The sequence below is a fragment of the Pogoniulus pusillus genome, chromosome 24 (assembly GCF_015220805.1).
Source record: "Pogoniulus pusillus isolate bPogPus1 chromosome 24, bPogPus1.pri, whole genome shotgun sequence".
Lineage (NCBI taxonomy): Eukaryota > Metazoa > Chordata > Aves > Piciformes > Lybiidae > Pogoniulus > Pogoniulus pusillus.
Genome location: NC_087287.1, coordinates 11538323 through 11558271, shown reverse-complemented (window position 1 = coordinate 11558271; position 19949 = coordinate 11538323). Strand labels below are relative to the sequence as shown.

General features: G+C 41.3%; 1 protein-coding gene across 1 annotated transcript in view; it reads right to left on the bottom strand.

Annotated features, from left to right (window-relative positions):
* The window catches only part of ABCC8 (ATP binding cassette subfamily C member 8), a 71885-nt gene that overhangs the window by 42732 nt on the left and 9204 nt on the right, over positions 1–19949 (bottom strand). Inside the window, exons 6-12 of the mRNA XM_064163610.1 lie at positions 19344–19532; positions 16281–16445; positions 14232–14387; positions 7838–7972; positions 6499–6661; positions 2960–3000; positions 2510–2655 (exon numbers count right to left, since the gene is read on the bottom strand). Coding sequence (XP_064019680.1) covers positions 2510–2655; positions 2960–3000; positions 6499–6661; positions 7838–7972; positions 14232–14387; positions 16281–16445; positions 19344–19532 — 995 coding nt within the window. The remainder of the gene's footprint in view (positions 1–2509; positions 2656–2959; positions 3001–6498; positions 6662–7837; positions 7973–14231; positions 14388–16280; positions 16446–19343; positions 19533–19949) is intronic.

The window sequence follows — 19949 nt, the reverse complement described above, 5'->3', positions numbered from 1 at the left end:
TTGTGGATATTACTGTCCTCAGTAGCACCTGTCACCAGAGACTGTAGCCCTCTTTGTGTCTTTTGCATGCAGTTTTCACTGCTGGATCATCTGCTTCACTTAGTTCCTAGAATCATAGAATGGTTTAGGTTGGAAGGGACCTCAAAGATATCCAGTTCCAACCCCCCGCCACAGGCCTCATCCAACCTGGCCCTGAACACCTCCAGGGAGGAAGCAGCCACAACCTCCCTGGGCAACCTGTGCAGTGTCTCACCACCCTCACTGGAAAGAGCCACTTCCCAATATCTAGTTTGAATCTCCTGTCTCCCAGTTTAAACCCATTACCCCTTGTCCTGTCATTACAAGACCTTGTCAATAGTTCCTCCCCAGCCCTCCTGTAGGCCCCCTTCAGACACTGAAAGGCCACTCCAAGGTCTCCTTGAAGCCTTCTCTTCTCCAGGCTGAAGAGCCCCAGCTCTTGTAGCCTGTCCTCACAGCAGAGCTGCTGCAACCCTGAGTATCTTTGTGGTCCTCTTCTGGACTTGCCCCAACAGTTCCACATCCTTCTTGTGTTGGGGAACTGTACATGGTACTCCAGGTGGGGTCTGACAAAAGCAAAGGGGCAGAATCCCCTCCCTTGCCCTGCTGCTCTTGCTGCAGCCCAGCACATGGTTGCTGTCTGGGCTGCACTCACACTGCAGGCTCATGTTGAGCTTTTCATCAACCCAGACTCACAGATCCTTTTCCTCAGGGCTGCTCTCAGCCATTTGCTACCTAGCCTGGATTTGTGCTTGGGACTGTGCCGACTCAGGTACAGGACCTTACACTTGGTCTTGTTGACTTTTGTGAGGTTGGCCTGGGCACACCTCTGCAGCCTGTCCAGGTCCCTCTAGATGGCATCTCTGCCCTCTAGCAAGTCAACTGTGCCACACAGCTTGGTGTCATCTGCAGACTAAAGGAAGTCAGCGTTCTTCAGACTACAACTCTATCAAGTTAGGTTACCTTTTTCTGATCTTCCTGCTCAGATGTTTATTAGCAGGAAGGTGTAACAGCAGGACACACTTAGAGCAAGCAAACATTAGTTGTGCTCAGTTGGCAGAAACACCAGCTTCCTAATAACTGCCTGCTACACTGTTTGCATGTATTGAAAATACCTGGCACATGTTTCCAAAACATTGCACCAAAGAATGGAGCACTCAGAAACCACGTTTAGAGTGCCACCGGCAGCACTATGGAGCAGTGCACTCTCATGCACTGCTGGGTTACTGTGACAGAGCCAGCAAGGAAGACAAGAATGCTGTCAACTTTCTTGCAGGGTTTGAACCCAGGGATTCCTGCCTGCACTACATGTTACCATTTCCTGTTAACAGGAAAATAGCCACAGAATAGCAACAATTAATACTTAATACTAATAGCTTAGAATTGCTCTTGCAGCATTAAGAGGCACAGAAAGACAGACATTTACAAAGGAATTTCCAGACAAGCCAAATTACATACCCCTTAGCAGTGCAGGCCCCCCAATGCTTTGCTGGCTTGCAATCTTAGTGTGCCAATTTGCCATGACTCTAGGGACTACCCAGTGGCTGCAAAAAATTTTGTGCCAGCTGCCAATGCTCTCAGATGTCACACTTGTTAGGAGAGGACACAGCTGTGACTTTGCACTGTCAGGGAATTTTGAAACAGCAAGGTCAATCTCAGCCTCCTGCTGCAGTCTCCATCTCTGAAGTGACACAAAGGCAATTACACAAGGGCTGGTGTCCAGTATCTGTTTTGTGGTTTAGACAAGCTCTTCAGACAGCTATACTGGAGGTCACAAGCAAGTCCTGATAAAGCAAGAAATCCAGATTGTATCTTACTCCTCTAACAGTCAGGTACAGTTACACTGCATACAAGAAGCACAAAGAGGTTTTTACACAAATCAGGTACTCAGAACTCCCAGAGAAACAGCAATGGGAGATTTTTCTCACCTGTTGAATTCTCAGACTAACATGGTTATAAGGAAGTAAAAACTCAAGTCTAGAGTAGACATTTTGTCATGAGCTTACTCTGACACATAATCAATTAAAAAAACCCAAAACTACTTAAGTCTAAGTTTAACTCCCCACCAAGAGGCAGCCTCTCAAAGGGGTGAAGGCTCAGCACAGCCCGAGATGCATGCTGAAACATGTGCTTTGGTTATTACCTTGTTCCCTTCTACATGCTTGACAGGTGATTTGCAAAACTGAATCTTAACTGAGTTTTGGCTTCCTTTCTTTCTACCACATATACATTGCATGCAGTATCAGCATAGCTCAACCCATGCTACTCAAGGAAGCATTAGCTGTGGATCACAAAATGTTGGTTGTGACAACTGTATCAGCAAATAACTTGGCTCACGTGCTACAGCCAAGGGAGGCATGCAAGGTAAAAAGCTGGGAAGCAATTTACAACAGAGAAATAATCCCCACACTATTCCTAAACTTAACAACTGTAGAATGAGCCAGAAACACGTTCTCAGAAGTCAGAGAGGTGGTAGAGGAGTCATTCTCACCTTACTAATGCTTTGACAGTGGATCTGATCACACTGGAGAGCAGGAACAACGGAGACACAAGAATATGGAACAGAGAGATGGAGGCAAATGCCACAGATGGGGAGAAGTCAGCCTTTGTTGTCAGATGAGCATGGACCACAAATGTCTATGAAGAGACAGACATCATCATCAGTGTTTTGTCATAAAGAAGGAAATGCACAAACATGTCACATTTCATAAGCATTTAACTTAGAGAATCTAAATATATACTCTCTTAACAGTTTAGGGGAATGCTGCATACTCCAGGCTGCTTCTGGTCGAGATGACGAGCGAGCATTTTCCATTCTTTCCCAGAGGAACTGCAAATGTGTAGCAGGTTTGCATCCTGTCCTCCTCCTTCCTCATTTCCACATCACTTACACTTGAAAATGCAGTTGTAATCGATACTACTTAGGAAGGTCCATACTTACTATAAGTACAGCTGCAATTGGTATTGCTGCATTCATAAAGACTGTGAAGGAAAACATGTAGGAACATTTAGAAACAATGGCCATTCAGACATGCTAAAAGCCAAAACACTACTAGCACTGCTTTGTAATGGTATTGTCTGTGCTTAAGATAGGGAGAACGTGCAAGCATCTCCACACATCAACACTTTGCTTTAAAATGCCTCTGCTTTACTTCCCTTCACATTATCAGGACAGAATCCAGCAATGCATCCTAAAAAGATTACTGGGTTTGAGCTGCCACCAGCTCACATGTGGCTCAGGTGAGGGGTGCTGCAGGTCTCCATCTCATCTCAGGCAGAAAGACCAAGCTGGTACAGGGTCAGGCAGGTAACTTGAATACCTGATAGTGAGGGGAAAGTCAACTCAGCAGTGGCAGCACAGGCTCGCTGCGCACCTGGCTCTGCCCCATCCCCTAGCCTTGCGGCAGGACCTCCTAGGAGAGCCATGGCACATACACCAAGCTGTGACCTACTTCTCAAGTTCAGGGCTTTTTTGTCCCCTCAGGTTTCAGGATGAAGCTCAAAGAGTAAGGAAAGGTTTCCAACCCTCTGCTGTACCACTGACAGTTTATTTTTATGGAGGATTTATTCAGTTACTCCTGCATCATTAGGCTTAGCTACTTTGTGAGCTTCCTTGGGAGCTTGGTGCTGGTTCTAACTACTGAAATGTATTAGAGCTTTGATTTCAGCTAGGTTTTAAGTTATTAAAATGTGTGTACTGAATCCTGTCAATCCCAGTATAGGACAGAATGTAGGATCCTGTAAAATCAAACATACGAATCCTGTAAATTCAAAGACAGGATTAAAAGCTACATTGGAGTCATCATTGCTACAGTTAAAGAATTCACTGACAAAACTCACAAGCTGTCACTAGTAATTTTGCAGGCCAGCTTTGATGCTGATGGGTGCCTTTCATTATAACTATAGAAGGACCAATCCCAGAGACATACAGAATGGACCCAGACACAGGGCTGAGGCAGATGAGATTCAGTTCCTGTGTGGTCTAGAAATGAAATTTTCACCCAATACTGCTCTGAAACTTGCAGGTGTACTTTCTGTAATCCAATACAAACCTATTCCTCATGAACTGAAGTAGCTCCAAGTACATTCTCTTACTCATGTTGATAGCCAAGTATAGCTAGAAAAGCATTCAACAGAGTAAAAAAAAAGTCTATAGCCCCCCAACTTCTGCTTTCTTACTGTTCTGTGAAGTGTATGCCTTCGTCTTGATCAATAATACATAAAATCTCAGTTATCTCCTGTTTCTTGCACATGTTTTTTTCTTTCTTTGAATAAATTAAATCATGTCGATGATAATATTAGCAAATACTTTGTGCTGATTATGCCTATCATTCTATTTATATGCGTGGTAAGAAAACTGGGAAATTCTCCTAGATTTATGCTCCATATACAGTCTGCTAAAGTGCAAGTTTGTAAAGATCAGTGTAATTTCTGCTGCAGAGAGTGTGAGAAACTCCTAAGCTGACACTATAGGAACTCTTTATAAGCAAAAAATGATACCTAACAACAACATGAAAAACCTCCCAGCTGAGAAACTGATGTACTGTGTCTCACATACACATAAATATCACTCATAATACAAAGAACACAAATGCAAGCAAAAAGTGCTTCAAGAAACATCAATATATATTCAGAATTGTTTTTAATAACATAGTTTGTATTTATGTCACTGTTTCTTTGCAGACCAGGCAGTACCCTTGGGATGAATACATCTTTTTGTAGCTGTTATAAACTGATACTGGAAGGATTTAAAAATCCAATAAGCCTCTATAGCTCCTTCAATCCTACAGCTGAATCTGTGACTCTGACTGTAAACAGATTTTAATGCCACATGAAGAAATACAAACAAAGGGAGCCCATCTGTGCTGAGCTGGGTGTATGACCAAGCTTCTGGTCACACAATCTACTCCACATAAATTCTGGTTTATGTCAAAACAGAAGCTACTCTACAGACAGAAAGCTCAGCATCTCCAGAAAAAAATTCTGGCCTCAAAGGTCAAAGAAAACCTCCATGTAATGTCAGTCAAATTCAGCCAGATTAGGATCTTTCCCTCAGAGTGCATTGCCTCTGTGATCATTTGGCAGGGAAGAAAGCCAGCTGCATATCTCTTAGGTGAATGAAATCAAACAACACTAACCACTCTGCAAATTGTTTTCCTAAGAAGCAGCCTTCCTTATTAGCCTAGAAGATATCCACACAGGTATCTTAGGGCATTTGAATACTTCTCAAAGCAAGTTTCTGTTTCATTAATATGTTACAGATTACAAAGAAGTTCTTCACAACGACTTCAGTCATTTTTAAAGAATTGCACTAGCAGTTATACAGGTGCTGCATATGATCTCCTCAAATACAGAGTTCAGTTTGGCCTAGGTCTTTTTAAAAGGATGATAAATGCCTTAAAGCAGCTTGAAAGATGACATGAGACAAAAGAATCTGGTCATGGAGCGATGAAATTTCCATTATTCTCATCCTTTTCAGGATCTAGAAAAGGTCTTAAGAATCATTTGGTTTTAGAAGGAATCCAAATTTTGAGTGAGAAAGTTTAAGTATCATCTGCTGGAGCTTCCATGCTAAGATAATTGACGTAACATGACACACTGCATTGTGGAAAACACAGGAGGACAGAAAAAGAAGCATCGAGAAAGGTTTCCACCTGAATGCTCTGTTCTAGAGAATACTGAAAGCCGAAGGCAGCTAGTGAAATACTTGTCCCTTAAAAGCTCCTCTCCAGCTATGTCCTATGAAGCTGTGCTAGTTTGAAGCTAGCTAGAATGTTTTGGTGAGAAGAACTAGATTACAGGCTGTGAAAGAGAAAACAAGGGTGATGGCTACTTCACTCATAGGCTTGCTGAGAGGTATAAGAACAAGAATCGAAACATAGATAAGGCACTTCTTCTTGGGGCATTGCCTGAGCTGCACTTCTCTCTAGCCTCTCTACCGTCTCTCTGATTAATCCACTTTGCTTCCTAGCCCCCTGACCAAACCTCCATTCTTCCTTGGGACTGGGGTAAGGTTGAGAGGGGTGGGAGAAGGTGGAAAGGGTGGTTGGGAGCCCCTCCTGGGGGCTCAGGTTTCTGGGAGGGCTGTTGTGTTTCTGTATTACCTTTTACCTTGTATATTGCTGTATATAACTGTATATACTGTAAATATCTGCTTGTATATTGAGCTAAGCTGTAAATATAAGCTTCATTCAAATTTCCAGTGCTGGCTGAGTCTAGTCTAGGTGATTTGCAAAGTGTGGGGGGGCAGGTAACATCCAAACCATTACAAAAGCATTAATCTTGACTTCCTTTTTCAGGAATATTTCCCATACAGGCAAAAATTTACTGAATTAAATGGGAAGTCTCACTAAATGGAAAGTGAGTACAGATCAGAGCCTAAAGCAACAGTATTAACAGAGAAACAGTAAACTCATTAGCAGCTAATAATGCAGTAGTACTTCAGCTGAACAGTGAATTAGAATGAAGGAAGAGACTTACTGGATATGGAGGTATAAAGGGCAAAAGACTTGAGGCTAGTCATTTCTTTTTGTCTGGTTTCCTCTACGCTGCTGTGAAAGATGTGTTCCCAAGCATAGAGTTTAAGGAGCTTAATGCCTCGAAGCATTTCATTTGTCTTCTTCAGTCTCTCATTGGAGTACTCCTACAACATTACAGACCTATTTATTTAGAGACTATGATTAAAGAACTTGTATCGCACAAAAATTATATGCAGCCCCTTGTAGTCAGATGAACTTCACTAGTTCTGTCCATTCAGATGTTTCATTACTGTTTTTCACAAAGGTGAGCTTCCCTAGAGCTCAAATGAACAGGCAGTTGGTTTGCACTCCACTCACACAGCTTGTACTGAACATTGTACTCCTCAGCTTTCAGATTGCTTGCAGGGCAGTCTCTCGTGACTGGCACTGCCTAGCACACTGACTGGATCTTCAGCAGGCACACTGACAGGGTACAGTGGAGATCAGAACACACAGATAAAGCTGCCACTGGGCACAAAACTCTGCCCTTTCAACATGTAGTGAAGTATTGCTGCCAGCCTACAAAGCAGCAAGGCTGTGCTAGCAGGAAGCTGGGATCCTGTAGGGAGATGAGCAGGGCCAGCTCGCTCAAGCACAATTATACCCTGGTAGAGTTACACTCCCAGTAAAGCACAACTGGGAGCTATGCTGCTTCCTGTTTTCAGGCTAGCTCTAGGGTCTTTGTACTGCACAGCAGAGAAAGTTTTATCACCAAGTGTGCTGCTCCCATCTGTAGGGATTTCTAGGTGATGCTGGCTGCTTGGGTGCTACGAGATGAATGCTGTACCTGTCCACTGCATATACATATACATGGGGGAAAAGGCATTACTTCTCACACAGCAAGGTGCACCAACAGCTCCCATTATCACCCATGATTTGTGGTGGAAGAGTGGAGAGTTCATCAAGAGTTTCAGGTCCACATCTATGATATATCTGGGGGTCTAAGTTTGCATACAGACCTTTCCCCTTGGACAGCTTGCCCTGCATGAGTTACTTATTTGTGCACCATCTGACTGCACAAAGTCATTTCAGTCCATGATTACTGACAGTGCACACTTGCAAATTAGGAAGGTCTTAAGTTTTTTTGCTCTTAGGGTAATGCATACTTGTTGAAAAATATAACCCCCCCAAACCAGAACCTTTACTCTTTACATTTATCACGTTTTCACATTCTTGAACATTACAAAATGTTTTAGAATGGGTTCCTGATCAATATCCAGGGTTAGCTTTGCTATTCCAAGCACAGACCAATGCATAATTTCCAGAGGTCTCACATCATGCATTATTTTGAAGACACTTACCAATGTGCTTCTCTGGGCCTGTGAGAGTTTTGTGGCTACAAAGTACTGAACAGGTGCAAGGACTATGATTACTGCTGCTCCAATTAAGGCACTGATTCCAAGAAGGTAGTAAAGCAGAAGAACTCCTACAATTATCTGTTTGGAGAGAAAAAAAAAAGTGAGAGGAAGGCTTGGGATGACTTCATTTTGTGTATGCAAGAGAAAGTGCAATCAGAGGATAACTGGAAAGTACATTCAAAACCAACAGCCGACTCTAGGGACACTGTCCCCAGATGTTAAACATGCTGCATCACTACCACAGTGGTGTTTGATCACGCTGCCAGAGAACCAAAAAGGGCCATTCTAACAATAAGAACTTTCACTTCAAATAAACTCCAACAAAATTGCAAGGAATTGTTTGAAGGATGCACTGTAACAGACTGGCCACGATTTTTAAAAAGGTTAGCAGAACAGCTCAAGAAAGAATGGCTTGCCTTTGGAGCCATAGCATGATGGAAAGGGTTCCTGTAAGCAGTTCAATAAATGCAAACAAGATATAGAAGCCACCAAATGTTAATTACCATTATTCTGGTGAGTGACTCCTGAGCAATCTGGAGCACTCACACTGTACATATTTAACCACACAAGCCAATAGATTAATCAGAAGACATAGTGATAGAAAGCTCATTTCATACATCATTTCCCTTAATTAAAGAAAGGATAAATTGGATATTTCCTTAAAGCATTATCTGCTCTCTTGCTATATTTACATACTCTCATAATCCTCACAGAAACAATATCTTCCATCATTTTGAAGCTCAGTAGTCATAAGCCCATCCATTCCCACACATATTTATGAGAACTGGGTGTTTCCACAAAGAAAAATGAAGTCCTTAGTTTCCGCATTTCCATTTTGACATTTTCATGAATTTAAGGCACTCCAGGAAAATTCAGATTTTCTTTCTTTTCCTTAAGAATCTTTTGATGCCTCTTTGCAGACTAATGAAATGCGTTAAATGAGTCAACAGTATTTACTTAAGAAGTATGCAGTAACACAAAGGTAAAGTCCCATTGTATACACACCACAAACGTAGCTTGAGGAAAGCCTAAACTGTAAATTGAAAGTTTTCTAGTGATGAGTAAGTGAGCAATCTGCTTCTATATGCCTTGTTCAAGGCAAGGTTGGACGTGGGTTCAAGGCAAGGCTGGACATGGCACTTGGTGCCATGGTCTAGCCTTGAGCTCTGTGGTAAAGGGTTGGACTTGATGATCTGTGAGGTCTCTTCCAACCCTGATGATACTGTGATATATGGAGTCAGGAAATCTGTGAGTATGTATATGAAGCCAAAGAAAACCTGCAAGGTCTCTGTCAGATATTCCTCGCAGAGCTCTTCTCCAGAACATGAAATGGTCTTGGTCTCTACAGATCAAGATATTCCTTCCCAACTGCTCCTTCACGGGCAGGCAATCTAGGCACTCAAATACAGCAAAGCACAGAACAGTGTAAAGAGAAGCTCAAAACCACAAAGTCAGCACAGTACACTGACCTCCTGCTTCCCACCACTACTGGTTGATTGTCCAGGACATCGTGGGGCTGGCTGACTCTAGAAACAGAGCCTGAGCTTCTCACACATACTGGGGGATGTTGTTCTAGCTGTTAGATCCTGAGCAAGATGCTCGCTTGCAGGTGCTTCCAACCCCTTCCCATCCTGCCTATTGAAGGGTCAGTCTTTGCTATAAAAATGCTGGGGTTTATTTTACTGCAAATAGGGACAAACCTGTCAGGTATGGGCCACGAAAATACATTCTCCAATTAATTATGTGAATACTTGTATCTGAAAAGTGCTGAAATCTGTAAGCATGACTGCAAGTAGTTCTGCATTTATCATACCGCACACTACACAGGCAAGAATAAACAGTACATAGCTAATATCTGAACTGCTGGAGGACAGCATCTGGCAGATGGGAAGGCTCTCATTAACATTTCTGAGGTGGTAATAACCATATTTTTAGAAAAACCATGTAATGAAACGCTTTCCTTCCCTTTCATCAAAATTCCAAAGCTCTTACCTGCCAGAGATATGTATCATGAGCAAGATATTCACCAGCAGCTCTGGTTAGTGTTTCTTGATTATTTACGGAAGATAGCAAATACTTGCAGCCAGAAACTGCTTTGTGGACAGTTATGAAATAGACAAATGGCCTTTCACTCCAACTGTAAGCTATCCCCTGTCAATGAACGAGGGATGAGAACACAGTAATTTTTAATCATCACAAGGAAGCCAAAAAGGGTGTTCATGAAATAGAAGCAGGGGAAAAGCCTTTATAGGGCCTCATTTTGCTCCCAGGGTTTGTATGGACATCCTCAGACCTCTTTTCATACATTTCAATGGCCTTCAAATAGTAACTTAAGGCAATGATAAAGCTTCTATTGACTGCAGTCAGGGTAAAGATGGAGCTCAAATTATCTGTCCTGTAGAGAAACCCTGACTTGTGATGAATGGCTAGGTCTTCCAAGTCGAGTGTAATTACGGAATCCACAGTGCAGGCTGAAATGCCAATTGTTCAGTTAAAAGCTACAGAACAATTAAAACTTTGTTTTAACTAATAATGGCTTTTTATTAACCACCTCTCAAGTACCCAGTAATTGCTGTTACTGCCTCATAAAACAAAGTATTGAATGATTGTTGTGGAAACATGTTTTGGAGAAGCGTTTGTGCCCATCACGAATCACTGATCTGTGCCTTGCAGTGCATGCACCAGCAACAAAACAGGAGCAGGGTGAGTTCTAATGCAAACACAATCATACATTCAGTCCAAGACTTCTGACACATTAGAGCAAAACGTTAGAGAGTATGTAATGAATTCTGCTTAACTCTCACTTGCACTCAACACCTTGAGCTGCTAGAGTAGTCTTACAAAAGCATGCAAGAAACGGCTACCTCTCACAGCCTGTTTTACTAACAGACTTACAGAGGGACTAAGCCTAGAAGATATTTATACCCTAGAAGCTGTCATTGAAGGAGCAGACTCTTCTTAAGACCTTGCAGCATTTTGAACAACACTGTGTTAGTATTATGCAATCTCTGACTGCTTACTGCAGGGTACTTCTAATCCACTGACAAAAAATACTCTGACAATCAAATTACTAGCAAGCTACCAACCTGTAACCACATTTCATATATTTCATACTAGTTTCTTTTTACTATGGTTGTCTTCTCTTTTGCTAATAGGAATCAATGGTAGCACTTGTTCCTTGATCATTGTGGGTTTTTTCCCTCCTTCAAAATAATCCAGTTCCCATTTTTATCCTCCATAATTTCAAGGAAACCATACTGACGCGAAAAAACAAATCAACTTTCCTTCTGAAAAAGTCCTGCTGCTAATTTCTGTGTTCATCACCCTTTTTTAAATACTAGTGACATGTATTTAACTGGCACATAAACCTCTCCAAAGCAGATCAGGAAAATTAGCCCATATCCTGCTGTCCTTTTTCCTGCAGAAGAGAGAAACAAATGCATTTATGCTGTATGAACGCTGCCACACTATGACCTCTATAAATATGGCTACAAGCACTTGAAATCCTAATATTTGAACAGCTCTAGTTACATACATCTCACACGTGTAAAGACAAACCCTGGGCACGAAAGCACGGTTTAATGATGCCATCAGCAAGCTGCTGACTGGTTACATCATAACATGTTCACTATCCTCATTTGAAGCTTTACACAATCTCTCCCAGGACTGAGAAAGAATCTTACCAGAGATTCAGACAAACTTCTTTTTCCTCCAGGTCCTACTGCAGTCTTGGAAGCAATCTACCCCCCACTAGCACAGAGATATTGAAAGACATATGGTACCACAGTAAATTTCAAACACAGCAAAAGTGTGAAGACTCCCAGACTATTTCAGGAGGACACTAATTGGTTTTCCAAAGAACAAATACTCCCCATAGGCAGAGACTCTGCAAGAAGACACAAGATACATTCAAGAACTCACTATCACTTACAAGAACCTGCACTCTCCTTCTCTCTCCACTATTTTCCTCAGTGAGAAATAAAGCAACTCCAGGAAAAAAAATTAAACCAGGATTTTTTTTCCAGTTTGGGCAGTTAATCTGTCTAACCATGCAATCAGATGACCTGAAGGCCAAGATGACTTACTCATTGCAACTACAGCAGATTGACCAATTTTATTTTTTGACAGGAACAACTAAAAGCACCACCCAAGTCTAATACCATCTTTATTGCCAGAGAAGAACCCAGATCTACTGAAGAACAGCAGTCTAATGCCTCACTCTTTGAAGAACATTCATAAAGGTTATAAGAAGCTGGTGAAAGGCGTGGAACACAAACCCTATGAGGAGAGGCTGAGGGAGCTGGGGGTGTGCAGCCTGCAGAAGAGGAGGCTCAGGGGTGACCTCATTACTGTCTACAACTACCTGAAGGGAGACTGTAGCCAGGTGGGGGTTGGTCTCTTCTCCCAGGCAACCAGCAACAGAACAAGGGGACACAGTCTCAGGCTGTGCCGGGGGAAGTACAGGCTGGATGTTAGGAGGAAGTTCTTCACAGAGAGAGTGATTGGCATTGGAATGGGCTGCCCAGGGAAGTGGTGGAGTCACTGTCTCTGGAGGTGTTCAAGAAAAGCCTGGATGAGGCACTCAGTGCCCCAGTCTAGTTGACTAGATAGGGCTGGGTGCTAGGTTGGACTGGATGATCTTGGAGGTCTCTTCCAACCTGGTTGATTCCATTCAATTCTATTAATAGTTGGCTTTTCTTCCCTGTCCCAAACATTTCAATGCTGTACTCCTATATTCTCAACGTCTTACAGAACAAAATCACTAGTACCACATGTTGAGGGACACAAACTCCTAAGCAACATTCCTAAAGCCATGTTAGAAACTGACTAGAAATATTTTCCAGTTACTGTCCACATACAGCCTCATGAAACTTTGTTTGTTTTTGTTTTTGTAATAGCAGGCAACACAAAACACAAATCTGCTGGATAGATCACTTGCAGCTTTCTGACTTGCATGCCAGCCTAATCAGGCTTTGTGCCATGCTGGAACCAGACTACCTTTGTGACATGAACACAAGGAGATTTTCATCATGTTTTTAAAATAAATGGAAAAATCCATGGGTTTGAAATGACTTTTAGAAAACACTGTGTGAATTTAAACTGCTGCCTCTTTTGTCCGTATTTACTGCTAGCACTGAAGCATCCTCAACAAAAACACACAGAGTAACTGGAAGAAAGCAGAAGCTGTGTACTTCACTGTCAGTTTTCTCAGGAAATTCCTAAATGGAAGTACAGTGTGTTTCTATGGTTTTAAGTACTGGCTCTCCCAAATAATTTGCACTTGCCCACTGCTGCAGTAAGGGTAAGCTTTGAAAAACGATATGAGGTTATACTGAGATTGCTCTGACCTCCTTCTACTTGCTAGTGTAAACCTACATTAATCCTGTGCCCATTCAGTGAGACTGACCACTTCAGCAACTCAGAGGAATGTTACCTCACTGAAAAGAGCTTTGATCACCTGAGGTTTTTCATGTTCACGTGGCACAATGCACATCATAGAGACCTGGAACAATGAGGGAGGTAAAAGCACCATGTTTCTATGGTGGACATTGCTTACAAACTCCTCTTTAGTAGGGCAACAGCCTTACATTTATTTCAATTGATGTAAAGAAGTATCTTCTGAGTTAGGACTCACCTTTCTTTGCCTTAAAGACTCAGTAAGACACAGCTGTATTTCACTGGGCATTACGCATGCTCTGAGGCTACAGGACATGGAACTAAAAGTCACCAGGCAATTGAGCACAATTCAGAAGAGTGATTTGCCACATCACATATGTGGGAAAGGAGACTAAAGGGATAAGAGTGGTATTTAGAGACACAAGATGAAAGGCACCAGAGATAAAGTAGTAAACATTTCATGTAACAAATAAATCTGTGGCATTTTGTGTGCTAGAATTTGCGATCCATGAGGCAGCAGTAGTTTGAAGGGATGTCCAAGGGATCATCTCAAAGCAATCATATTTTTTAGTGAGCTGTTACTTCTTTTGCTTCTGCTGGGATTCAGGAGACAAACAACTGCAATACATTGCAGTTAACTTCCCTGATGTAACAAATGTATGCACTGAAATAGCACAACTTGCTGCATCCTCCAAGTTCTTGTTACAAATGCAAAGCATGCTTGGCAGCCCTCAAGTTACTAATGCAACCCTAAATCTAGAGTCCTGTCACAGAAAAGGAATATATTACATACAGAGTTTCTAGATGTTATGAACAGCTTGAATGTGATTTCAAGTTATTCTTTAACTTCTTCTATACATCTACCTTGATAAAATCGATAAGCAATCAGTCTCTACAGACTGAGGCATATTAGTAACAAAAGCATGCTCAAACTCCTTACCTGTACTGGCATAGCCCAAAGGTTAGGGCAGAGGAAAAAGAACCACATCAACTGATTTGTGTCTATGGCAACCAGGTTACAGATCTGGCCTGCAGTCATCTCCCCCATAGACATGTTAGAGGTTGAAAGCTGCATAATCTTATTGTATATTTTTGTCTGGAAGAGAGATCAAAATGTGTTAACATCCAGAAATAAAATAGGATTTCTGGCTCCATCTAAAACACAGATGTAGTCCAGCATGCTAAGGGAAACCAACATTCCCAGTAACTGGAATGAAGAACTCAAAGCTTGTCTGTGTTACGAGGAAAATTTTCAACTACAAAGGGCACAGTCCAATTAGGTACACAATGGTTATCTCAGAACTCCTTTTTTGCACCTCTGCAGATCAACTAGAAAATGAAACCTTTACTGTCCAAAAGACTCAAGAACCATATTAACTATGATCGATACCTCCAGGCTCTCCTTGCTGCAAACTGTCCTAATATAATTATATTCAATATACTACAATCCTTCTTGTTTTCCTTTGGCAATTGATTCAGGTCTCATCCAGCCTCAAGACCACACTTCTGGCTGAGAACACTGATACATTTTGGCTAGAGAGCTCAGCCCCATCACAAAGTTTATTTCACAGACAACTAATGTGACAGATCCTGTACTGAATTAAGTAGTTAGCTCAGTGCAGAATCAGGCACCATCTATGAAAATAACTTAATACACAATAATCAAAGTGTATTTTTACCAACAGGTTTGGTAAAAGGCTACACAGAGCTTCTTTGCAGTCATGGGACTCAGGTAACAGGAGTCACTCTAACTCAGTAAGTGTCTTTGGACCAAGTGCCAACTGTTCATCATGAAGCATAAAGTCATATAGGGCATGCTGAACAGGTGCAGTTTTATACCAGGGAGAAAACAGAGTAGGAAAATTATAGGAAAAAGTGTCTCAAAATACAGGCACTGAGACTGCCATGAACACTAATTCTGCTGCACAATGGTGAGTTTGAATGGTCTGACTGCTTGTGTTATCTGGGCTTCAGCATAATACCTAGCACAGAGAACACAAAGCTTTTCTTAAACAGGAATAGTGTGTCCTTATTTTCCAACAATTCTCCTCTTACACTTTCTGTAGTTATTTTCTTTTGACTAGTTGCAGCTCTTCAGCTTGGTACAAGAAACATGATTTTTTATACATATCTTGGATCAAAATTTGGTCTCTTAGGAATGTTCTACTTGACTCTATTAAGGGAAAACCAATGGATGGAATCAAGAAGTCTGGCAGCTGACAACTGTCTCCAAGTGTAAGATCAAAAGAGGATTAAACAATTATAGAGCTATTGAAAGTATCCACCCATCACACAGACTCTCACAGCATCCATGCAGTTGAGCGGATAAACAGCCTAACTTAAGGCAGGCTTTGAAGCTGTCAGAGGGTAGATTTCAGCCAGTGCACTTGGCAATATCACACTGTAATCTTACCCCTAATGCTCTCATTTCCAGGCACAGAGCTTTGTATACTATGTAAAGCTTTGATCTGCTGTCCATAGTCCTACAGTGACTGTGGACTCCATTTTACCAATCTTACTTGTGTTCAGTAATTATAGACTCTGCAATGCCTGGTAGATTTTGTGGCATGGCCCATGGAATAAGACACTACTTCATGTACTGTGAATACAAGTCCTTTTGTCCCCAGTATACTTCCAAGAATATTTTAAAGGTGTATTATTTGCACATCACGTTACAAAGATTCACCTTTGAGATAGGAGAGGTGTAGTTCACAACCTAAGTTATTTCAAAAGTTACATTCAGCTTTACTGTCAGCAAATTTCTGCTCAAAGGTAATAAGAATTACAGCATTAAGATACTACTAATAAATGTTTATAGAAGATCATCAAATAAAATGCAAAGAGAAAGCAGGTCTAAGGTAACAGTCTTTAATGGCAATGGTTACATGCAACACACTTTAAGAGAGATGCATTTTGGAATTTAAAAACTCTAATTGGTATTTACAAACAGATATGGTGGTAATAAAATAATCAGTAATATGTTTGCTACCTGTATTGCACCTCTCAAGTTGATTCCTGTTTCAATAGCAACATAGTATGATGCTTGGAGAAACGTCCTTTGCAAGAGAAGGGCAAAAAACAGGAGTACAGCCAAAACATAAGCATTGGACAGGAACTCTTGAGATGAAATAAAGAAAACACCAAGGATTTTAGTCTATAAAAGAAAAAGGTAGAAATCAGGCACAATGGTAGTTTAGTTACCATCTTTGCACAATTAGTTGGCAGGGGCAGCTACAATTTATTACCTTCCAACTGCTCCCAACCTTACCCCAAACAGTTCAAGAAAGCAGTCATATAATGTGCCAACTCAGTCAGCTTTACTTAAATGCAGAATGGCATCTATAAGATTTCTGATGTACTTCCAAAATGTTATGACACCGAGTAACTCCATATGGTCATTTGCAAGATGATGTGCACTGCCCACTGACTAGCAGACGCCCTTTCAGAGAAAAGAGTCTCCGTATTTTGGCAGTTCAGGTTAGTGGGCACTAAAATGACCCTTACAACCTGCTAAAAAACCATCCTTCCAACTTCTGGAACTGCACAATATTTTAGTTTGCAACATCTTGCTTTGCAGTCTTCCTTATGGTCATTACCTCCAGCAAGTTCACCCAAGTGCATTTTGAGGCATGTCTGTAGCTTGCTGAGAAAGTAGTATGATGCTAGATCATACTTAACAAGTTGACACTTTAGGTGCCACAAGTAGTTGTGAGGATAGCTCACCTTGAGAAGCTCTATGGAACTAAAATGCCTTTGGTCTTCCTCAGCTGCCTATCTTTCTACCCTTGGCTCCTTCAAAACTTTGCTTATGCTGCCATTAGAGGTGAAATGAGGAATACGTCTCTTCTCATTCCCTCTCAGGGCTTCCTATCATTTAGACTCCAGCTGTGTTCCTTGCTTAGCATATTTCTTCTGGCCTACATAGTTCTATTGCTGTTGCTGATTTCAAGCCTGCTGTAACATTTATTGAACTGTATTTCACAAACTCACTGTCTGTACATGTTTACTAGATCTGTTCTGCACCTTACAGTTAACTGTTTCTAGAAATCCCACAAGAGAAGTTAATACAGAGGCTAAACTTATTTTAAATAATGAGTCTGTAGGTTTGGTGCAACATTTGAATGTGCTATGTCAGCAGATACTTCTCATACTGGAACTGCTAATCCTAACATTGCAGTTTAGAAGATGCTACCAGCAAAATAGAAAGGTTATCATTCTGTCAGTGTCTTGTTCGGTGTAAAATGATTAACGCTAGGAGAAATTCATGTCATAAGAATGTTCCAGGGTGACCATAAATATTGATGTTGGAGTTATAAATAAAAATGAAGAGCGTGACAGAATTTAAGATGCTGTCATGCTCTATAGCAGTTAATACTGCCTGTGACACCCACGTGATCTCAGAGTTCCAGCTCCATGGTTGTTTTTATCTGTCACAAAGGGGCTGGAGATTAGAGCAAATATTTTATCTTAGGATTTATCTCTTTGCCTTCAGTTTCATAAACAAATTGTGTTTGGAAGAGACATTTGACTCGTTTTAACACCTCTTCAACCTAAGCTGTTTAAAATAAGGAATTGTCACTATAAAGGACAGATAGAAGATGCTCCCCACTCCACTTATACCTTGCTTTTTCCTGAACACCCCAGTCTGGTTACAGGTGGTTTGTAAAGAAAGCCTTCATGCATTTCAGAGAGCTTTTTGTCTAACCCAGCTAAATCAATTTTCAAACATAAAGGTAATAAGCCTCTTAGCAGAAAAACAATGTAATTAGCTGCCTTACAGAAAAAACAATGCACCTAAGCCAGGCAAAGGTAAAATACACCCTTAAGTGCCACCCATGGACTGTCATCATCAGTGAATATTGCTGTTAGGTGATCCCCAAATGGTGTAAATGACAGTGATGACAAGGCTACAGCTTAGACACAGTAAGGATGTCAAGGCTGGATAAGTGTCCCTTTAGGGCCTATCTGGATCAGATCTGAGCTGTTTTCACAGAGAAGCACCACTGTAACAGGAAAATTTAATAGGATAAGCCATAAACTGTGACTTGGTATCATTTTAGCTAAAGCAGCATTCCAAACAAATCACCAAGAAGCAGAGTTCAAAAGCGTCCACAGTACTTGGCTGCAACATAGCCCTAGAGTCTAAATTTTTTAATTTCCTGCTTTAACTGGCCTCCATTGAATCTACTTGCTATTTTAAGGTTTCCAAATATTAGGATAAGGACTGCAAAATGGATAAACAATTAATTTTAGCCTGAGGCCTTTGTTAAATTTTCTGCAATGCATCTGATGTATTTCAGTATTTACAGTGGACCTAATCCAAAGTGTACTTGAGTTAATGGGTGTATTTCCATTAGTGTCAACAGACTTTGAAAAGAAAGTCTTACATCAAATAGTGAGTGAGCTGCAGAAATATACTGATCTTTCTCAAAGAAGTTCAGTCTGAGTAATCTCAGCTCATAACGAGAAAATGCTTCCTGAGAGCATCTGTATTTTTTTTAACTCATCAAGACGTCTGTTTCTTTTTGCAGAACACTCATTTCAGTGGCATCCTTTAAAAATGCATGTCACTTGATCTCTCAGAACTAACCTCCCCGAAGACATTAGTGGAAATTCCTTGTCACAGTTCAATTATTTGCCATTTTACGGTGCTGACCAAAGCCTGCTTTAGTCCTCTCAGACATCACTCATTTTTGGAAATGAAAAGCCCAGCCTGTTAAAACCACACTTTTTCCTTTCTAAAATGCATTCAGTCACATACTTGATTCCATCTCTCCTCAAAACTGTCCATAAAGGCCTTGATACTAGTGGGTTTTGGACACTCTTGACTGTTATCTTGACTGAGGTAATTTTCCAGAGTGCAAGCCTGACTAGATGCGTGGGTACCCAGCTTTGCTCCCCATCACGCTGTAACAGTGAGTAATAGGCAGTACATACTCACTGTCATTCTAGCAGTCACAAACACACTAGAGAGTCACTTTCTTTCCTGAGGCCATCCATAGTCATAGCACTGCTTTTTTGACTCCTCTGTTTTTATGGCACTTGGAAGTACCTGTGGGCGGATGGTGTTATTTCCTTTTCCAACGTTGTGAACGATCCCAGAGATGCAGAGCGGACCAGCGAACCCAAGCAAGTCAGCCAGGATACGAAACGTGCTGCTGAGAAGCAAGGGCCTTCCAAAAGCACAGCAGAGAGCACGCCAAATGGATCTGGATCCTTGTGGAGATGATGACCTTTTGTTCTGCTCAGAATAAAAAAAGTAGCAGTAAGGATTATGTTATACATCAACCTCAGGTCTGATAAACGATTGGTACTTTGATCCTCACTTTAGTTCATTGACAATCAATTGTAATCTTAGAGCTAAAAAAGCACAGGAACCAAACTCTTTCTTTTTTTTTTCCTTTTTAGAATCAGAACAAAGCATTAATTTGCACACTTCTCCACATCACAAAAAGAGCCATGATTTCTTTCCTACCCTTAATAGGGACCAAGTGTTTTGATTGTGGCTTGCTGAGGGAGAAAGGAAAAAAAAGGGGAGAAAATCAACAGACTTTGGTTTTTTGGGGACACATTGACTAGAAACATACTGTCTTTTTAGACAGGATGCAGAAGGCTTCTCTTAAAATTCTAAATACACTCATCTCCTACCAGGGAGTCA